At 32.8% G+C, this 19,704-nt stretch overlaps 1 protein-coding gene across 2 annotated transcripts; it reads right to left on the bottom strand.

Moving 5' to 3' along the window:
* Window positions 1-220: 220 nt before the first annotated feature.
* LOC137397650 (uncharacterized) lies at window positions 221-19,627 on the bottom strand. Of its 2 annotated transcripts, none has more exons than XM_068083953.1 (11): window positions 19,408-19,627; window positions 17,790-17,956; window positions 15,945-16,079; window positions 14,473-14,640; window positions 13,856-13,988; window positions 13,470-13,572; window positions 7,410-7,505; window positions 3,708-3,825; window positions 1,765-1,917; window positions 1,255-1,422; window positions 221-860 (listed from the first exon to the last, which is right to left on the bottom strand). In XM_068083953.1, the coding sequence occupies exons 3-11, from the start codon at window positions 16,039-16,041 to the stop codon at window positions 676-678; spliced, it is 1,221 nt and encodes a 406-aa protein (XP_067940054.1). In that variant the 5' UTR covers window positions 16,042-16,079; window positions 17,790-17,956; window positions 19,408-19,627; the 3' UTR covers window positions 221-675. The 2 variants fall into 2 exon arrangements, with proteins under 2 accessions (XP_067940054.1, XP_067940053.1); XM_068083952.1 differs by having other exon boundaries at window positions 17,813-17,956.
* Between the last annotated feature and the right edge of the window lie 77 nt (window positions 19,628-19,704).

Raw genomic sequence — 19,704 nt, 5'->3', positions numbered from 1 at the left:
AGTTTGATGATCTCACTTTTTATTTTGTGGCACTTAAATTTTACAGTTCTCATTGCGTTATGTTGAAGTAATGTTTATGACTGAAGGAGCTAGTAAATTGAAACTTAAGCCTTAAAATAATATTGGCAGTTTTTTAGACAAACTTGATTTTTATAACTATATTGAGCTTCTTATTGTAATTAAACTCAAGTATAGAGTCATTTTCAATCAAACTTGTATGTTCATGTTTCAGCCTTTATTCAAACATTTCATGAGCTCAAAAACCATAACTAGCAGTTTTATAGTAATATGAAGCTTAAAATAGTTCAGCTAACTTATAACATAATGCTGGAGAGATTAGCTGAGAGTGTTATGTAGCCATTTATTTCAATGTCCATAATCATTGTAATGAAGCTATATATTAGTTTTAGAAAAGCCATTAAAGTAAATGTTGTATTTTTTTTCCTGTCATCAGAAAAACTAAGAGTCTTTCCAAAACAGCAGGTTGTAACTAATGGTTAATTTAGACTGACATAGACTATACAGCTTAAAAAATGGAGAAACTTTGCTAAGTATTATTTAGCAATAAAAAACTTCATATACTCAACAAACCTTACTTAAAGTAAAAACACCACGTGTCATATGAGAGTGAGTTGCAGTAGCTCTTTGATAGTAAAATTTAGAATTCTCAGTCTTTTACGTCTTGTTTAACCAATCAATACTAGTAGACCTAATGTCATCTTTGGCAGTGTCTGGCTTGTAAACCTTAGCAGATGTGAGTCGTGTACAGATGAGGTGCATCATAAAGGCGATTCCTAGTCCAAATATTCCCATTGACAAATACAGACCAGCATTTATGTTCCAATTTACTTGAGCTTCAACTGAAACAAAATTGTACATTTATGAAGTGAATAGCATAGTCGAAAGAACAACAAACTGTATTGAATAAATTTATTGTACATTTAAATAGGTTTTAGATGCTGTAACTTATAACCATTTCATAGTTGTAAGTTGTACCATTGTAAGTTATAGCCATCTATGAAAATGTGGTAATTTTAATTGTAAAATTTAGAATTTTGTGTTTTATGTATAAATTAGCTGTCATTAAAATAGACCAGTGGGATAAAAGTTTTTAGAGTAATTTTGCAGGTAATAGTTGCACAAATTCCATCCAAGCTAAACCCATAATTATGTGAAGAGGTAAACTGAGTTACCTTGAACGATTTAACAAAACAGATAAAATTTATCAATAACATTAGATCAGAAGTTACATACTAGCAAGATAGGGAAGGGTCAAGGCTCCAAGTCCATCAAAAAATAACTCAACAGAGTAGGCGGTAACGGACTGCTCTGGTGACGTCAGCTCAAGACAGACTCCAAAAAAAGATGACAACTGCAGTCCTTTGAATATCCCACATATTACCATGATTACATAGAAAACCTCTAAAAAAGAATATACAGAAATATACATTCATTTGACTTGAAATTAATTTACAAACATACTATTAGTATGTTTAGTTATCAACTGTTTACAACTACTCATACCCTGTGCATCTAAAAAGGTCAAGGTTGCATAGATACTGATATTAGTAAAGCAATTAAATAAATTATTCATTAGAAAATAACTCACATTGTTTTCTTATTTTTAACTTTATATATTTTGTACCATAAAACTAACTCAATTGACTTTGAACACAAGCTATTTTAAAGCATGCCCCTAAAGTTTATTAATTTTCTTGTACAAGTCAGTATAAATACTCTAAAAGTAGCTTTAAGCCTATTAACCTGTTGAGGGCTTTACAAGCATAAGCCCAACTGCTGAAAGCATCCCCATCTGTCCCACACAGTATATGACAGATGAGCTGACCAGGAAGTAGTTGGTGAGAAGGGTGAGTCCAATGGTTACTATCAGCTGTGCTACTCCTTTGAGAACAATTCCTGACAAATATAAGAATATGCAACTTACTAGCCGAGCAAGCATATCAATCAGCTTGTAGGACTCAAGCTTTATTCTTCTGGTCAGTCTTGCTATAAACTTTGCTTATCAAATATCATCCATGGTTTTCATGTTTCATGTATCATTTTTGTTTTCCTTGATAACAAAGCCTAAAAGCTGTGCTAGAAAAAATTGCCTATGTAGATGGTACATTTTCTTTATTTATAGTCTACACAGTTTCTATAGCTACAGGTTAACAACTGCGACCACAGGCTACAGTATATCAATTATATCAACAGACTACATTGTATCAATTATGACCACATACTCTGTGTACCAATTATGGTCACTGACTAGAGTGTAGGAATTATGAAAACAAACTAAAGTGTATCAATGACTATATACTATAGTGTGACAATTACGACCACATATTACTGAGTGTGAATTTTGACCTCAGATTACCACGGATAAATTATGACTAAAACAATTTAACAATTTGACAATTTAACAGTTTAACTATCATGACCACAGATTACAGGATATACATTATAAGCCAAGACTACCGTGTATCAATCATGACTGTAAACTACAGAATACCAATTATAACCACAGACTACAGTCTATTCATTACATCCAAAAAACTGCAGCCTTCTTATTAATAGACTTATAGCATCACACACATATTTTTATTTTTAGGTCTGCAAATTCAGCTCATTGAAGCTCATTGGTGTTTTTTAGCGTGTCGTTAGGCGACTTTTATTTTATAGAATTTTTAGATTTTCAAAAGTGTTAATATCACATATACTATGGGGGCCCAACTTTGTAATAAATAGTCTCATTTAGTAGCATAATCAGCCTCAACAAATACTACTAGCATTGTAATTGTAAAGAAAGTGTAAAGAGAAGTTAAATAAAATTAAACTTCATAGCAACAGAGCCTTTTTATGCACTTTTTAAACATGACTCTCATTAACCAGATGTCAGGTCAGATAACTTTGAATAATATGAGTAACAAGAATCCTTCAGAGTTGAAAAGAGTGAAGTCCTTTTAAGATACTAAAACTTAGATGTCAAGTATATTAATATATTTAAAAGTAGGCATACAGTATATAGTCTTATGTTAGGGGAATTAAAAGAAAGCTATATGATGAAAAGTAAAGAATAACAATGCATTTATGGATTTTAACAGATATGAGTTTTGTAGATGTCAACAAATGCTAGTATCAAAATGTGAAATAAGGTTTATAGGTAAACGGTTTTCTCCAAACATACCACCCTGTTCAACCATCTAGTATAGCTGTACTACTGACCTCTCTGTGTCTATTGGTTAGCTATATTAATGACCTTCCTAAGCTCCATTCTAGCAGTTTCAATCAAACACTTATTTATCTCAGTATTCTGTTATGTATCCTTAGTGGTCTCACTATTCTCTTTGAAAACAAATTTATAAGTATTTATAAAATTTTCTCTTTGAATCTTCTTAGTTGAATAACAACATATTTATAGAAACTAATTAGCTTGAAAGATCTTATCTGGTATTAGAAAAATATGAAGAATGTTACCAAAGTAACCGCTAGTCAGTATGACAGAAGCTAAATTAACTGAGTTCACATTATGGAAACAAATCCAATTTATGGCCTTCTTACAGCTACTATAAGGTTAACCAATAAGAGACATAAAAATAACCACGTTTTGTGATGCTTGTATGTACAGCATAAATTACTTTGCATAAAATGTTTGAAATGCTATAATGCAGTTGGTCAGATGGAAGTCATCTTTTATGTTTGCTCACCAAAGCTAAATTCTGTCAAAGTAAATCCAAGGTTGTGGTAGGTGTAGTCGCCAAGAACCGCATAAAAACAAGCGAGTCCTCCAGTGGTTAGCAGAGCGACAAGCAGGTAGCTGAGCATCTGCAATTAAAGATTGACACCTGCAATTGATTATTGACATCTACAATTAATGATACGCCTGCAATTAGAGATCAAGAAATTTTACGTTTCAATTACACTAGTATATCTGAACATTGTTTGCAAGAAACACAGAAGCTAGGTGTTGGAAGATGTACTTGGTTTTATCTTTACTTAATGTTTGTGATTTATTTTGTGCCTGACTCAAAGTTTTTGGTGTATTTTTTAAATAAGTTTTATTTCATAGTTATATCAACGGTCATTATTTAGAGCAATTTAAATTACAGGGTTTCCAAGGGATTTGAAAGGCGAATTGCTTCAAAGCAGAAAAGTGTTTAGGAGCCTGTTTTATTGATCAATACGGACCGTATCGAAAGCCTGGGCAACTTTATTAAACAAACTCAACCCAACATATTTTAGCGAAATTGTAATGATTAATTGCATATCAAGCTAGAAAACATGCATATTGTCAGTTTGACATGTTCAGCGTTCAAGGTGTGAAAATAGCAAAAGTTTACACATTTACTGTAATCAATATGAATTGACTCCTTTATTACGGTTGATAGTAGTTTTCTTTTAAACAAAAGTTTTCACAAAATATTTAGTTTTAACAAGACCAAAAAACTGAAAACCGTCTTTGGTAATCTTTTAATACAAACATAAATGATGTAATAGCGTATTGTATGAGAAGCATCAAAACTTGGTGTCATTTTAACTTACTATATTGGAAGTAAGAGGACAATTGCTTGAATAGTTCACATTAACTACAAAAATAAATTTTTACCAAATTTCACAAGTTGCTAGCAATTTGTAATATTTTTAAGCCATTTTTTGTAAAAAAAATTTATGATAGAAAATCAGAATAATAAAAAGCTTTTTTGGCCTGAAATTGTATTGCACTTTGTTTTAAGGATAATATCTAGCCATCTTCTTAAAAATATGAAGAGGTCGCTACGTGCAAACTTGGGGCAAATTCTATTAATATCGTAAATATATAGTTGGTTTTACTTATGATGCCAATCCCTATAATTAAAATTTGAAAGTAGTATAAAATAAGATGTCATGAAAAATTAAACTGAAAACGAGATATTGCTAAGTTGAATTAGCAGCTAATAGTTCATGAACGCTTTCGGTTGCTAGAAAGAGCTGTCTTTTGTTTTTAATAAAACAGTTTGTTGCACAACATGTTAAACTAGAGCAGATATTTTTTATTGCCTGGATAGTAGAAGATGTTTAAAAAATGTAACCAAGCAAATATGTCGTGAGGATATTTTTGTTTTGTATGAAAATAAATGTGAACGCCAATTATGATAGTACTTCATGGTAATGATAATTAGATAACTGAAATGTGATCTTGTAAAAGGTTTACTGGGCAGATTTTGAAACACTATTTCTGACATGCTTCTTGGTACAAAATGTACAAAAGTTAGGATTGCCAACACTTAAACAGTCTAAATAAAGTTGACCATAAGAGACCACAGTCTCTGTAAGGTTCAGTCAAAAGACTTTTAGTGTTTGTCTTTGACTCTTAGTCACAGACATCGCAAAGTTCAGTTTGCTTGAAAATTAAAGTCTCTTGAATTCTAATGGTGTCAAAATGATGGCCTTTAAAACATAGGCCATCATCTGTCTAATAACTAATCAAGTTTGAATGCAAAGTTTCTATGGAAAATAACGGGAGATTAATTGTTCCAAATAAGATTATGAGGAGGCGACTCTACAGGCCAAGGACAAATTAAGATTTTTATTGGGGAGTTAACAATTTCCTTTAGACGATCAAGTTTTTTAGCGATTAGTAGCTCTTGTGTTTCCAAGGTAGCTTGTACAGGAGTTTTTGAAATTGGTTGAATCAAGAGCATCAATCTTAAAAATGGCCTTTTCACCGAGTCATATTTGATCTGAAAGATTTGGAAACAACTTGGCCATAAGTTTTTCTTTTGATCATTTTTGAACTAAAAGTAATGATTTGCTTATTGAGAAAAGCTTTTGGTAAGTTTCACAAGATTAATCTACAATTTCTTTGACTTAGATTATTTTCCTAGGTTTTTTGATCAAGCATATATAGCGGTTGTAGGGTTTAGGTAGCTTAATTTAGACGAAGTAGGCCTACGGATAGACATACATACCATTTATACGAGTATCAATTATTATCTAAATTTATATCCAACCCCAATATAAAACCCCATATAAAGAGACGTGTTAAATTAGTAACTAATTTATTCACACCGGCACATACAGAGTTGCTACTAATATTTAGGTCACGCCAGTCAGGTTGCCTTAACATTCCTTACCTGAACAAGAGGAATTTTTCTGAGCGTTGCAGCTCAGTGGTCAACAAAAATTCCTAACTTGATTCTGTCAAAAAGTATGTTGTTGACAAGCAAAGTTAGATGAGTGGTACAAAAACCTAGCATAATGATGGCAGCTTGTTTAAAATTTTGACAACTAACATTCTAGAAGCTCTGTCTCTTGGAAACTGTACTAGCTAAAACCTACACCAATGACCGACTATGTACTGTTACCCTGATGTTGTGAGGATTTAGGAGGCACTTTTGCAACACATTATTAATTCACCAATTTTTCCATGAAGATTAATTAGGTTGGCTCGCAGATGTAAATAATTATAGAAAACAGCTGTTTCAGTTTCAAACATTAACATTATGTATGGTATTTAGTATGTTGTCTACATTGCATCGGCATAACCAATGAAACTGTAGTTTTTTTGAAATTATTAAATCATCTTATCTAACCGGATTGATACTCATGCATCTTTACACATTTTATATGAATCATCTACTTTTAGTTGAGTTTAATCAATCCTTGAATATTCATATTTTTTAAAGCTCATATTAATAAAATGCTTAAAAAATGATAATAGGAACAAGACATAAAGCAGTCATACATGCATGTTTTTACTTTGTACACAAATTTGGGTTTTACTTCAAACAAATGTTATTTTTTTAAAGCTAGAAACTATTCAATTTTTTTTCAAATAACTGCAATGCAGCTTGCAAATTCAAATTTAGCTTTTATTGCAGACTTGTTCTGCTACAAAAGTTTCAGACTGCTACAAACAAAATTCAGCTAACTTTTTACATTTGCCTGTGCACTACAAACATTGAAAAATAAAAACAAGTTTTACATTTATGTTTTTCCTGTTACACTTGAGCTACCAGTTTAACAAACATTCATATAGCATGACAATAGCCAGAGTAAAATATGACGCAGGTCTTTATTCTCTGGACGAAAATCTGTTAAATTAACTTTGAGGCAGAGCTAAGCCCCATTGCAATGTATTAGCGAGTTTTTAGCCTTTAACCAATCATAAAACATCAAAATTCTGTACTAAGTTTAACAATATGTAGAATATGGATTGTCCTTTACAACAAATCTAACATGTCTCATGAATAGCAGCTAATATAATTGGCTTTTTCAACTGACACTATTTTAGTGCACAGTACTTGCCCTCTATTTACACCTTCATTGAAATAAACAAAAAGAACAATTAAAAATCTCTAACAACTTTTCAGATCTCTAAATACAGACTTCTGATATATAAAAGTTATATAAAAGCTTGATTCACTTACTCCTTTAGTTTTAAAGATAGGCAGCAAGGAGTTATCACTTTTTGAACTCTTCGTAGACTTTGTCTCCTCATTAAACTTTTCCTCAAGGTTGTCTTCCTACAAAGTTATTGTTATTTAACAAACATAGATTGAAAACCAACTTTTGCACATTTGCTACTTTTCCATTTTGTCAATATCAGTGATTAGCTATTGATTGTACTTACTTCTGTTAAAATCCATATCTGTGTGAAACCTAGTAAAATAAAACTAAAAACTATATATACATAAACCTATATACATGTACATGTATATACATATATATCTATATAAATCTCCAAGTTTGCCGCCATCGTCGTCGTTTGGTGTAAGTACAATAGTGATTAAAATCTATGAATGAAAATTACGCTTCGTACTCTACTTAAGCTGACAAAGGTCACAACCACAAGTTTGTAAACAAGGACTCCAAACCACAAGGTTCTTATTGTTTTACCATTCGCTTAGCTCTTTTCATATACTGTAAACCCTCTTGCAATTGCTCATGCTAAATTATTAAATAACACAGTGCCTCCACGGGTTACCATGGCCCTGTTGAAAGATTTTTTGCCTTTCTCTATGAAATGCGATACTTTTTTGTCATTAGGTGATACTCTTTTCTACAATACGATATCAACAAAAGTTTTTCTCGAAATGAAAATTTGACACTGGTGTACTGGCTACAATCAAATGACAATGTCATTATCCGATTTGCCAAAATTCTTTTTATAAGATCTAAAAGATATATACATCGCTCGCACTCGCAGCTCAGCATTATTTTCATAAGTTATAGCAAAAACAAATTTGATAACAGGTAAGCGATACAATTTTAGTTGAAACTTGAAGTTTAGCAAAATACATAATAAAATTTAGCTTTAAGTAAATCTGTGTTTAGGAAGCTAAATTCAATTAAGTTGAATTCAACATTCATGTTATACATCCGTATCAAATTTAAGTACTCTCCACGATATGAACTGCATGTAGTACATTGTAATATTACACTTTTTTTCTAAACATAATAAATACACTAAAGTTACTGTAGGTAATATAGCTAATAAAGTTGACAAATTATTCTGTTACTAATCTTTAATATCTACAGTACATATATTAACTTTTGATGATGTTAACCAAGAAGTGTTTGCTCTAGATAATTGCTAAATGTTTCTAAATCACTCTATACAATATTTTCGCTACCACAATGAAATGAATTAAAACCTTGTATTTGTATACCAAATAATTTTTCATTGTAGTCATATCAACACAGACTATATTTAGCTATCACTTGCTAATTATTTCACAGTTATTTTTAAGCATCTTTACAGTTGTTTTTTTAAACATATTTCAGCAAAACACTTTTTTTTTAGATGAACTTTAAAAGTTACAGTTTTTTGAAAAGTTTTAAAAACTTTTAAAGTTGCTTTCTTTTTCTCTCAATTCATATGAACTGCCCAAAACACTTTTCTCCTGATATGAACTTTGAAAGTTGGTGTAGTAGCCGTTGTTTTATGTTAAAATAAATTTTATGACCCCCGACCAATGCCGAGCATTTGACTAGTATGTATATATATATATATATAGAATAATTTAAAAGATAAAAATTTTGACTATTATATTTACACTACTAATAGTTTCGTGTTAAAAACACTCATCAGGTGACATTCATTTATGCGCAGAAGCTTATATATACGTAGGAACATACAAGCTAGGCAGTGATCTTATAATGAGGCATGCAAGCACTGTAAATTCCCAAATTGATGGCAGTAGTAAAAGTGCAAAGGCTAAGCAATAAAATTGTAAACAATAAATGGGATGAGAAAAGCTAATCTATTAACTGTTTATTAGCAAAAATTTACTTGAGTGTCTACACCCAGATACCATTTCAGATTTCTTATTCAGTGTCGCCATATGTGGCTTGTACATAATGTAGAATTTTTCCCACAGACATAGTTCGCACTTCTTGGCACGATTATTGTAAGCTGCTGATCTGTGGATAATATTCCATTTGATGGTATGCATGATGTTTTTCTCTTTGAGGGACCATACATGTTCGCTTAGCCTGGTTGCTGATCTTTTGCTGGTATTGATGAAGGAAGACTTGTGGTTGGCGTACCTCTTCTTAAACGTATTTTCGGTTAATCCGATGTAGGTCTCTTTATTGTTATTTGTGCTTACTGTAGCTTGATATATAATTTGCTCAGTAAGGCATTGACCATTTAATAGACACTCGGTAGGTTGTCTGCAATTACAGCCTGGGTTTATATACACCCGGCAACATACCCGTGTACGTGCACCAACAATCTAACCACCCACCGTGCATCCTAAAAGCTATCCCTGAGAACATCAACAATAGACTATCAGAACTGTCATCTGATGAAGCTTCATTCAACAAGCACATTAAACCATACCAAGAAGCAATAAATAAAAGTGGATATAGCCACCAACTGATATATAGAAAGAATAACAACAACAATAAGCACAAAACAAGAAAACGAAACATCACTTGGTATAACCCTCCGTTTAATAAAGAAGTCAGAACCAATATAGGGAGACAATTTCTCAAACTAATAGCAACATACTTTCCTCCAATGAGCAACTTACACAAGGTCTTTAACAAAAACACTGTGAAGATTAGTTATAGTTGCATGAAAAGCGTTAAAGGTATCATTAACAACTGCAATAATAAGAAAATACCACCAACTAAGACCGGGAACAATATAAACCCAGGCTGTAATTGCAGACAACCTACCGAGTGTCCATTAAATGGTCAATGCCTTACTGAGCAAATTATATATCAAGCTACAGTAAGCACAAATAACAATAAAGAGACCTACATCGGATTAACCGAAAATACGTTTAAGAAGAGGTACGCCAACCACAAGTCTTCCTTCATCAATACCAGCAAAAGATCAGCAACCAGGCTAAGCGAACATGTATGGTCCCTCAAAGAGAAAAACATCATGCATACCATCAAATGGAATATTATCCACAGATCAGCAGCTTACAATAATCGTGCCAAGAAGTGCGAACTATGTCTGTGGGAAAAATTCTACATTATGTACAAGCCACATATGGCGACACTGAATAAGAAATCTGAAATGGTATCTGGGTGTAGACAGTCAAGTAAATTTTTGCTAATAAACAGTTAATAGATTAGCTTTTCTCATCCCATTTATTGTTTACAATTTTATTGCTTAGCCTTTGCACTTTTACTACTGCCATCAATTTGGGAATTTACAGTGCTTGCATGCCTCATTATAAGATCACTGCCTAGCTTGTATGTTCCTACGTATATATAAGCTTCTGCGCATAAATGAATGTCACCTGATGAGTGTTTTTAACACGAAACTATTAGTAGTGTAAATATAATAGTCACAATTTTTATCTTCTTTTAAATTATTTTATATGCACTGCCTTTATGGCATTGAGCACTTTTTAGTCAGAAGATTTCCACTAGATATATTAGTATATATATATATATATACTAGCTGCATTACCCGTCAACGGGATCAGATTCTTGTACAGCAAGAGGTTTTTTGAGAGTTGTCTTTCATACTGTAAAACAACGCCAACTATGCAGTTACATCTCCCTCTCTCCGTCTCTCCCCTCTCTCCCTCTCTCTCCTCTCTCCCTCTCTCCCCTCTCTCTCTCCCTCCCTCTTTCTCTCCCTCTCTCTCTCTCCCCCCCCCCTCTCCTCCTCGCTCTCCCTCTCTCTCTCTCCTTCTCTCCCTCTTTCCCCTTTTTCCCCTCTCTCCGTCTCTCCCCTCTCTCCCCTCTCTCCCCTCTCTCTCTCCCTCTTCCCCCTCTCTATCCCCCCCTCTCCTCCTCGCTCTCCCTCTCTCTCCCCTTCTTTCTCTCTCCCTCTCTCTCTCCCTCTCTCCCCTCTCTCCTCCTCGCTCTCCCTCTCTCCCTTTCTCTATCCCTTAGTTCGATGCAACACATGCAGATAGAAAAAAATTTTGGTTTTTCTGTCGGGCGTATGAAGAAACAGTTTTCGGCGTGTGCCTACTTTTGAGCAGGCGACGTATAGCTGGTCATGGCTGATGCAGGGTGACAGTAAGTCGATAGCAGCTGCTCTCTTTCTTTTCACAATAGCGTATCACAACCCTTGGATTACTCGTGAAAGTTCTGTAATAGTAAGTTACAGTAGGCCTACTCGTAGCTGGAAAAAATTAGTAACTCGGCTGCTGAAGGAAATGAACATGACCCACTATCACGAAAAGCGGCAAATCCAACGTTATTAAGTAGTGGAGATGTGGCAATTCATAGACAATACAACATCGTGTAAGAAACACTTACCTTTTTGATGTGGAAATTTAGTAGGTGAGAAGCGCGTTTTTCTAGTGGCTCCAAGAAACAAACGTTTACGTGACCTTCTCGTTACACGTTGGCAGTAAATATTAATTGCATGTAAATAACTACTCGTTAATTTATTTTATTTAATGAATAGTACATTTGTATAGCTGTATAGACACCTTTGTATAGGCCGCAGAACTCAGGAAAGGTTCTTTTTACTACGGCAGAAAATTTGCCGTTTAAAAAGCGTGCTAAAAGGGGATTTCGGTTAATGCGCTCGAGCGGTGAAAGAAAAACAACAGAATCGCCACACCTTTATATAAGCCGCTTGGCTCAAATCGTCAGAGAAAAGTAGCGGTTAATAGTCCATATTACGAAATTACGATATTATGAAATTACGATAATTAGTACTCATATTAATTCGGTTGGCTTCGTTCGACCGAATGAAAAAAGAAAGATCACTCTATAATTTATTTACCGTTACTACACATATTAATTCAGTTCGCTTCGTACGACCGAAATTCGTACGACGATAAAAGAAAAGACCGCTCTATAAGGCGGACAGACAGATAGACAGATAGATAGACAGATAGACAGACAGACAACGATTGCCGTTTATATAGTAGATATGTGTAAATATATATACATGTAAATATATATATATTTAGATATATATATATAAATATGTATATATATATATTTATATATATATATATGTGTGTATACATGTATACATACATGTATATACAAATTTATAAATCTTAAATTTTATCATTCGGGGTTTGTCCAGCTATAACGAATAAAATCCAATCACTAACATTATATTTCGCAGAAGGTTTGATTTTGGAACCTCTTGTTTACAAAGCAGCAAGCTAATCTACTAGGCTACACATGATGCAATAGACTCATTGGTTGATGATTCATTATCTAAGTTAAAATATGCAAAGCGACACGGCGTTACACGCAACGTCACTAAAGCTTGCTCTAACAGTTTTTATTGGTAAGTTTAGCAACATAGATTGTAAATTACTCATATTAGCCAGTGGCAACCACATTACCTGTTATTGTTAGTAAAGTGATTTTTTTACACTCACACTATGCCAGGCATCCACCTAGTATTTTCATGTATATATGCTCATGAGGACACATATAATATTTATACCTCTTTTGCAAAGTTTGTTGTCGTTGTATATGTCCAGCTATAGTTATTAAATACAAGAATTAAAAACACCTTGCCACAGAAGACTTGATCTCAGAACTTCCTGTTTGCTAGTCCGACGCCCTACCTATTTAGCCACACGAGCTTACTTCACATTTATTTTATGTCGCCACAGACACATATACCATGAAAAAAACTGACCTCTTAATATGAGCTCTGCAATTGAGAGAATAAGTTTTTTATGTATATGCTTTCTGAATGTGTATTGCAGACACATACATCATATGAGACTAATTAACCACAAATTGATGATGACACATAAGAAAAGTTAAAAATGCCTTGAGACACGCTGCGCCCATGCAACTGCAAGTACAATAACGTCATCCTTTGATCTTCTCAAATGATGAATGTAACTGATAAGCAAATATGCTCAATTCAAACAGGGTTCTAAACAGTTATGTGCAATAACCTGACATTTCAATGCAGTTCAGGTTTTGATGAAAAACATTACTAGTAGTGTTGGCTCTATTTCAGCTGTCTCTAGATTATTATGAGAAATAAATATTCAAATTGAAAAATTTAATTAGCTTCTTACATCAATTCCAATGTCTGAGCTACCGACAAGAAGCACCTGTGAAATGCGGCTTGACTGACGGACAATCCGTATCACCTCTCTCAAATCAGTTTTTTTTCTTTCACTGAAAAAAGTGTAAAGTAGCTAAAACCTCAAAGTCAAACTTAAAATTTGTTGTTAAACCTTCAAGCTTAAGTTTAAAAATTTTCAAAGCAACCCTGAAGCAACATTCCAATTCATTTCATCAAAAAAGCAGATATGTAACATGCATGCTTAAATTGATCTTCTACCTTGATTCTTTACAACTATTCAGGAAATATTTTATACTCTGACTTTATTGGCGTATTTTGGCATTTGTATGATGATGTTCTGTATATTTATGAATATATTTGTGACACATAAAGTACCTTTTCTCTTTTTTCATTTCCTTGTCTTCAAATATGCAATCCGAAATCTTTCCTTCAGGCTCATCCGTTTTGTTTTCATGATGCAATACATTTCCTCCAAACCTCTGGAGATGATATATTCCTGCCTTTTGGCCTACAAGTGTTTAGCAAACCTTTTGCAGGACTAATTTTTTACCTGATGCACTACATTTCCACCAGCATCCTGGAGATGATATATTCCTGCCTTTTGGCCGACAAGTGTTTAGCAAACCTTTTGCAGGACTAATTTTTTACCTGATGCACTACATTTCTACCAGCTATGATATATTCTTGCTTTCTGGCCTACGAGAGCCTACCTTTATGGCCTGTTTAGCAAACCTTCCACCTACACAAGTTCGGGTTACTAAATTTGGTTACGTAAACTGTGCGGGAGGTTACAACGTCAAGGGACATATTAGATAAATAAGGCTGCTTGTATTTTTCATATTTGTACAGTACTACGGAAAAATTGCTTGTAATAAAATAAATTTGAAAGCTTCTGATGCTATACTTTAGTTATTACGTAAAACTAGGTGTTAAGTTGAGAACGAAATTTGTAGTATTCACAACAATGAAGCAACTAGTTCAGTCAGGCGAACCTTTAATACTTAGTTCTTTCTTTTGTGTTTCTGTAGTATTCTGATTGGTAACATCTTTCTTACTAGCATATTCTGGAGTGTAAATAAGTGCGGCCACAAAGTTCAGTGTGTTCAAACTTCCGAGAGCGATGAATGTCATTTTGAAGTCGAGATTCTCCATCATTGAATCTACAACCAAACTGTGTTTAAAATCATCTGTTTGCTGTTATGTTTGTTAACTGCTGCTACAGTAAACGCTTCTATATCATATACCTCCTATAATGTTATTTTCACATAATGTGGAAAGTTTATGTAAAGTATTTGCTTTATACTATGTAAAAAGTTTCATTTAACCTAAAGTTATGGTAACATGTGCGTTTATCTTTTGTCGCACTTGTAAAAAAAACTGACTCACTTATGGCGTTGTCTTTATTATATACACAAGTTCCATGATGTTCTAGTTCCTCATAATAAATTATCACAGGTGTTGACAAAAAAAAGAATAGGTAACTGCGTACTTGAGAAATATTTGTAAAAGCATATCATTAAAAGCTATTGGATGGAGCAGGTATTATAGCATCAGTCTACAAATCTGAATATCGCAAGTTGGAGCATCGTCTAAAGCTATATTGTATTTTATGATAAGCTAGTCTCTCTAAAGATAAATAAACAGCAAATAGATAGACACCACTTTTATTATGCTAAAATAATTTTTTGTTTTACTTCATTGTAGGTGTATAACTTATTTGTTATTAATTTTTTTTGCAGAATTGACCTTGCTATCTAAAGAAAATAAAAAAAGCTAGTGAATAGATGTAAAAGATGTGCACTTCTCTTAAACTATTGTAAAACTATATTATCAAAATCTTACTACAGTAAACTATATATATACGTTTTTTGTTTAAGATATGTGTTGGTTGTTTTCCTTTGCAATATACACCTTCTTGTCTAGAAAAATAAATAAACTGTTCTGATTACTAAACTTCAAACTACTTCCTGTTGTTAGCCTGTTGTGAAATTAATGCAAAAGAGTTAAAAAAAGACAAAAATGTGCGAAAGTGATAAGAAAAAACAGAAAAGTTGCAATTAAAATGCAAATAAATGAAACTGCAGTTGTATTGCAATACAACTGCATGTAATACAATCAATTAGAATAATTAGGTATAGTTTTTGTATGGCCAAAGGGATAGCTTTGAAAAGGTCTTAGCACAAATTAGGCAATTTGCATGTACTTTACTGCTCTATAACATAAAATCTCTATAGCGCAAGCATTCCTGAAATAAATTATTTGTGTTGTAGTAGTTTCTACTGCATAAATCTTGTGTATGCTAACAGACCCGGTGCATGCTCAAACCAGTAAAAAGTTAACGAACAACACTGCAAAACATTTTGGATATTGCATCATTGTATAGAAACCATTTGAACTGGTTTAAAGATAAAAAGTTGTTTTAATACTTTAGGAGTAATTCATTAGGAAGCAGAACTGGACCTACCTACTAGTGGAGGCCATCCAATTTCAGCGATGTTGAAGCTCACCATCATGGCTATTGAGAGAGGAAGCTGGTGAGAGGGAAAATATATGTTGTTCATGGAGTAAGACACGACGTGATTTAGAGCTGCACCAGTTCCTAAAAGAGAAAAAACTTATTTTATAAATAAGTCTAGCATGGAAAAAGCTTCGTTTTTATCTCAAAAGAAAAGTACCAAAAATATTACGTGAACTATAAAATGTTTATTATGTGTTAAATATTTTATTTCCTGAATCGTTAGAAATTTTGTGTTCTTGTTAAGAGTTTTGAGCCAGTCTCTAATAAACATTTGTAGAAGTTATCAGTAAAATGATTACTACTACACACGCAATGAATTTATAATTCTATAGATAAGATTAAAGAGTTGGATGTAGTTCACGTACAGTAAAACATCTATTTGAATGTCATGTCATTCTATTTTAACCATTGCCTAATAGGGGTGTTTAATAAGAGGTGGCGCTTAAATAGAGGATGAGGTTGTATTTTTCGACTCGCTTGTAAGAATTCTGAAAAATAAATGTAACTCTTTCACGGGGCAAAATGATGCTAATTTAGCTTATATTTTATGCTCTCCTTTAGGCAAATCAACATTAATGCTGTTTGCCTCAGCATTTTTCCTAAGCTGTTTTTCATATACATCGAAGTATCAGATCAAACAAGAAACTACTTTGATTACAAAATATCAAAATGGTGCTGCTAAGCACTTCGAAGGTGTCGCTTTTAAAACTTTGAAAAAAACTTAAAGTTTTAGAGTTAGAGGAACCTACATAACATTTTAAAATTCTTAAAGGTAATGTTAGCATTTTAAAGTTGGAATACGCCATAATAATGGCTGCTATTACGCTGTACAGTAAAAACAATGAAGTACTTTTAAAGAGAATATGCTCATTGTTCATCAAAACACTTTAAAGTCTTTAGATAAAATTTTAAACCACATGAACGAATCTGACAACAACTGATATGGTTTAGACCTAAGCGACTTGGAATAAGAGTATAGTTCTGATGAACGTGACAATCATTCTTTCAGGTACATAATCACTAAAATCATGGCAGCCAGTACAGCAAAAACACAAAAGTTTATTGTTATTGATGCAACTGAGTCATTATCCGTACTATTTTGTGGATATCTTTCTACTGATCACTTTCTATTATTGGTTTGTAAAAATCAAAAACATCGAAGTAGCAGACAAACAAAAGTGGAGTATAATTAAAGGGTGGAGTTGTACTTTTTAACTTTTTTTAGTGGTGTTCTATTAGCAGTGGCGTTCAAATAAAGATGGCATTCAAATAGAGGTTTCGATGTATTTGATTTTGTAATTATTGCAGCTATTGGGACATGCAACAATTTAACTGAACATTAACTTGTCGGCAGCTATTTTACTCAAAATAAAATGTGACCTTTTTATTGACTGAAAATTTTGCATTTAATTTAATTAATGTTTCTTATTTATGTGAGTCATCTGTGGTGTTTTGATACAAGAATAAACAATGTATAACAGTATAGTAACAAACCAGCACTGCTATCAAATGTTGGTAATATTTCACAAGTTAGAAAGAAGCTGCTTTAAAAAAGCAGCCCATAACTAACAAATAAGCATTGCATATATTGAGTCTATGTAGTCTTAAAATTAGTCAGATGGTTGCAATCAGGTGTGTGTTTAGAGCTCTGTTAACACTTGAACACTTTTATATAAAAAAAGTGTTTAAAACTTTAAATAAAATGGATTAAATTCATTTAGCAATTATGAATAGATAGTGCATTGACAGGACAAGACCTCACAATTAAAAATAATATTAAGATATAATTACCAAGTCTAGAACAACTATTTTACCATATAGAACACCACTTGCTAGCATGCCCTGCCATGGCTCTCTAGAAAAGGCGGTAGAAGTCAATCCTACTACAGTAAGCACAGCAGCAATAGCTTGAGTCCGTCTCTCTCCAAGCTTTTGCCTTATTAGATTGCCCGGTAGTACTGAAAAATATATATCAGATTAAACTGACAACTCCGTTAGAAAATGTCGGATAAAGCACCCTACAAAGTAGTGCTGAGCAACACCTGGTTAGTCGTGTGCTATAATAGTTGATGCAAACAATACAGGGCACGTACTTCAATGATGCTAAATCTTATATATTTACCTATACTCTGTCAACTTCATACAAAAAGTTGTGATATAGCCTAAACTATATAGCCTATATACTATTTTTACTAGGTAGAGTATCATGTTATATCTTAGACTATATAATTACCAGTAATCATAGGTAGAGTATTATGTTATAACTTAGATGATATACATGCCAGTACTCTTAGGTAGAATATCAAACTATAGTTTATGTGATACACATAAAAGTGTTCATAAGCTACATTTCTGATAACAGAATAAATAATAGATGGAAAAATAATGCCACAAATTTTCTGTTTAACCTTTCACTATATTTCATACACAATGAACTGAGTAAGACTGAGAGTGACTTCTGTGCCTCTCATCAAATTTTCTTCTTTCCTGTTTGTATGCAAGTATACTTATGTACAAATAATATTTCAAAGTTTATTTTTGTAGCAATTAAGTGTGAAGTAAATATATGATCAACATTTCGAGTTAGCTATATATACATATATGTACATATCTTTAGTCGCTGTCCTAAATAGGCATACAGTTAATAACAAATGATTGAATATTACGTTTCTCAAACATTTGCTTTTCAAGAAGAATATGAAGAGTAAAACCTAGAGTTCATCAGCAGCTGACTTATATAATAATTACAAACAATTGTAATCATAATTGGGTAATCAAGTCATTTCCTAAATCAAATACATATTGAGCATTCATTAAAACATTTACTTTGCATCAAGAATACAATTGGTTAATTTATATCATTGGTCTTATTGAAAATATATACATTCAGCTTCAGAATTTACTAACTTTAATCAAGGACATCTAATAATTTCATTATAATTTTCTACATACTATGAAACCACTTTTGATTTTAGTTGGCCTATATGTATGTAAATGTAATTAAAAAACATGTAAGTATATTTTACTTTAATATGCAAATGCTAATACCTCTGTGTGCCCACATAACTCCGAGTAAATTTTCGTAGAGCTGATTCTGTATGTTTGTAGGCTAGCTTTACCTGCTTAGCTATTTTAAAAAATTTTAATACAGAGTAAGTTTCAAGTAGTGAAATATACCTGAACTTAACTTTTCAATCTCGCTTGAACCTACAGAAAGTTTAGTAATAATAGTACACACTAAATGAGATTGCCAATTTTAAAGAAACAATGCTGGTTTATTCAATCCCTAATAATCATATTGAACCAACATATTTAATAACAGTGGTAGTTCATCTATGTTTTAAAAGGTTTCTAAACAACTTGCGAAACATCGTTATTAGGAAATCTATTTGCTACTCAGCTGGCTTACCTCCCATGAAGCACATTGCAAGCTGTACAGTTCCGATATTGACCGATAAAGTTCTTTCTCCATAGTGCCTCTGTAAATGTAGAGGCAGCATGGCCATTGTAGAAAATGCATAGCCGCAGTTAAGTATGTTAGTTATCAAACCAGTGCATGCAACTAGCCACCTGTACCTGCTCGCTGAAAATAAATGGCTATTGAACATCTTGACATCAACTGTGCGAAAGTTTGCCAATGTATGTCTGCTATGAACACTAAATCTTTATTTTGTATGTTGGATATATTCTTATAGCAAGCAAATTA

Source organism: Watersipora subatra, chromosome 5, assembly GCF_963576615.1.
Source record: "Watersipora subatra chromosome 5, tzWatSuba1.1, whole genome shotgun sequence".
NCBI classification, from domain to species: domain Eukaryota; kingdom Metazoa; phylum Bryozoa; class Gymnolaemata; order Cheilostomatida; family Watersiporidae; genus Watersipora; species Watersipora subatra.
The sequence above is the reverse complement of the archived record's forward strand: the minus strand, read 5'-3'. Positions and strand labels throughout refer to the sequence as shown.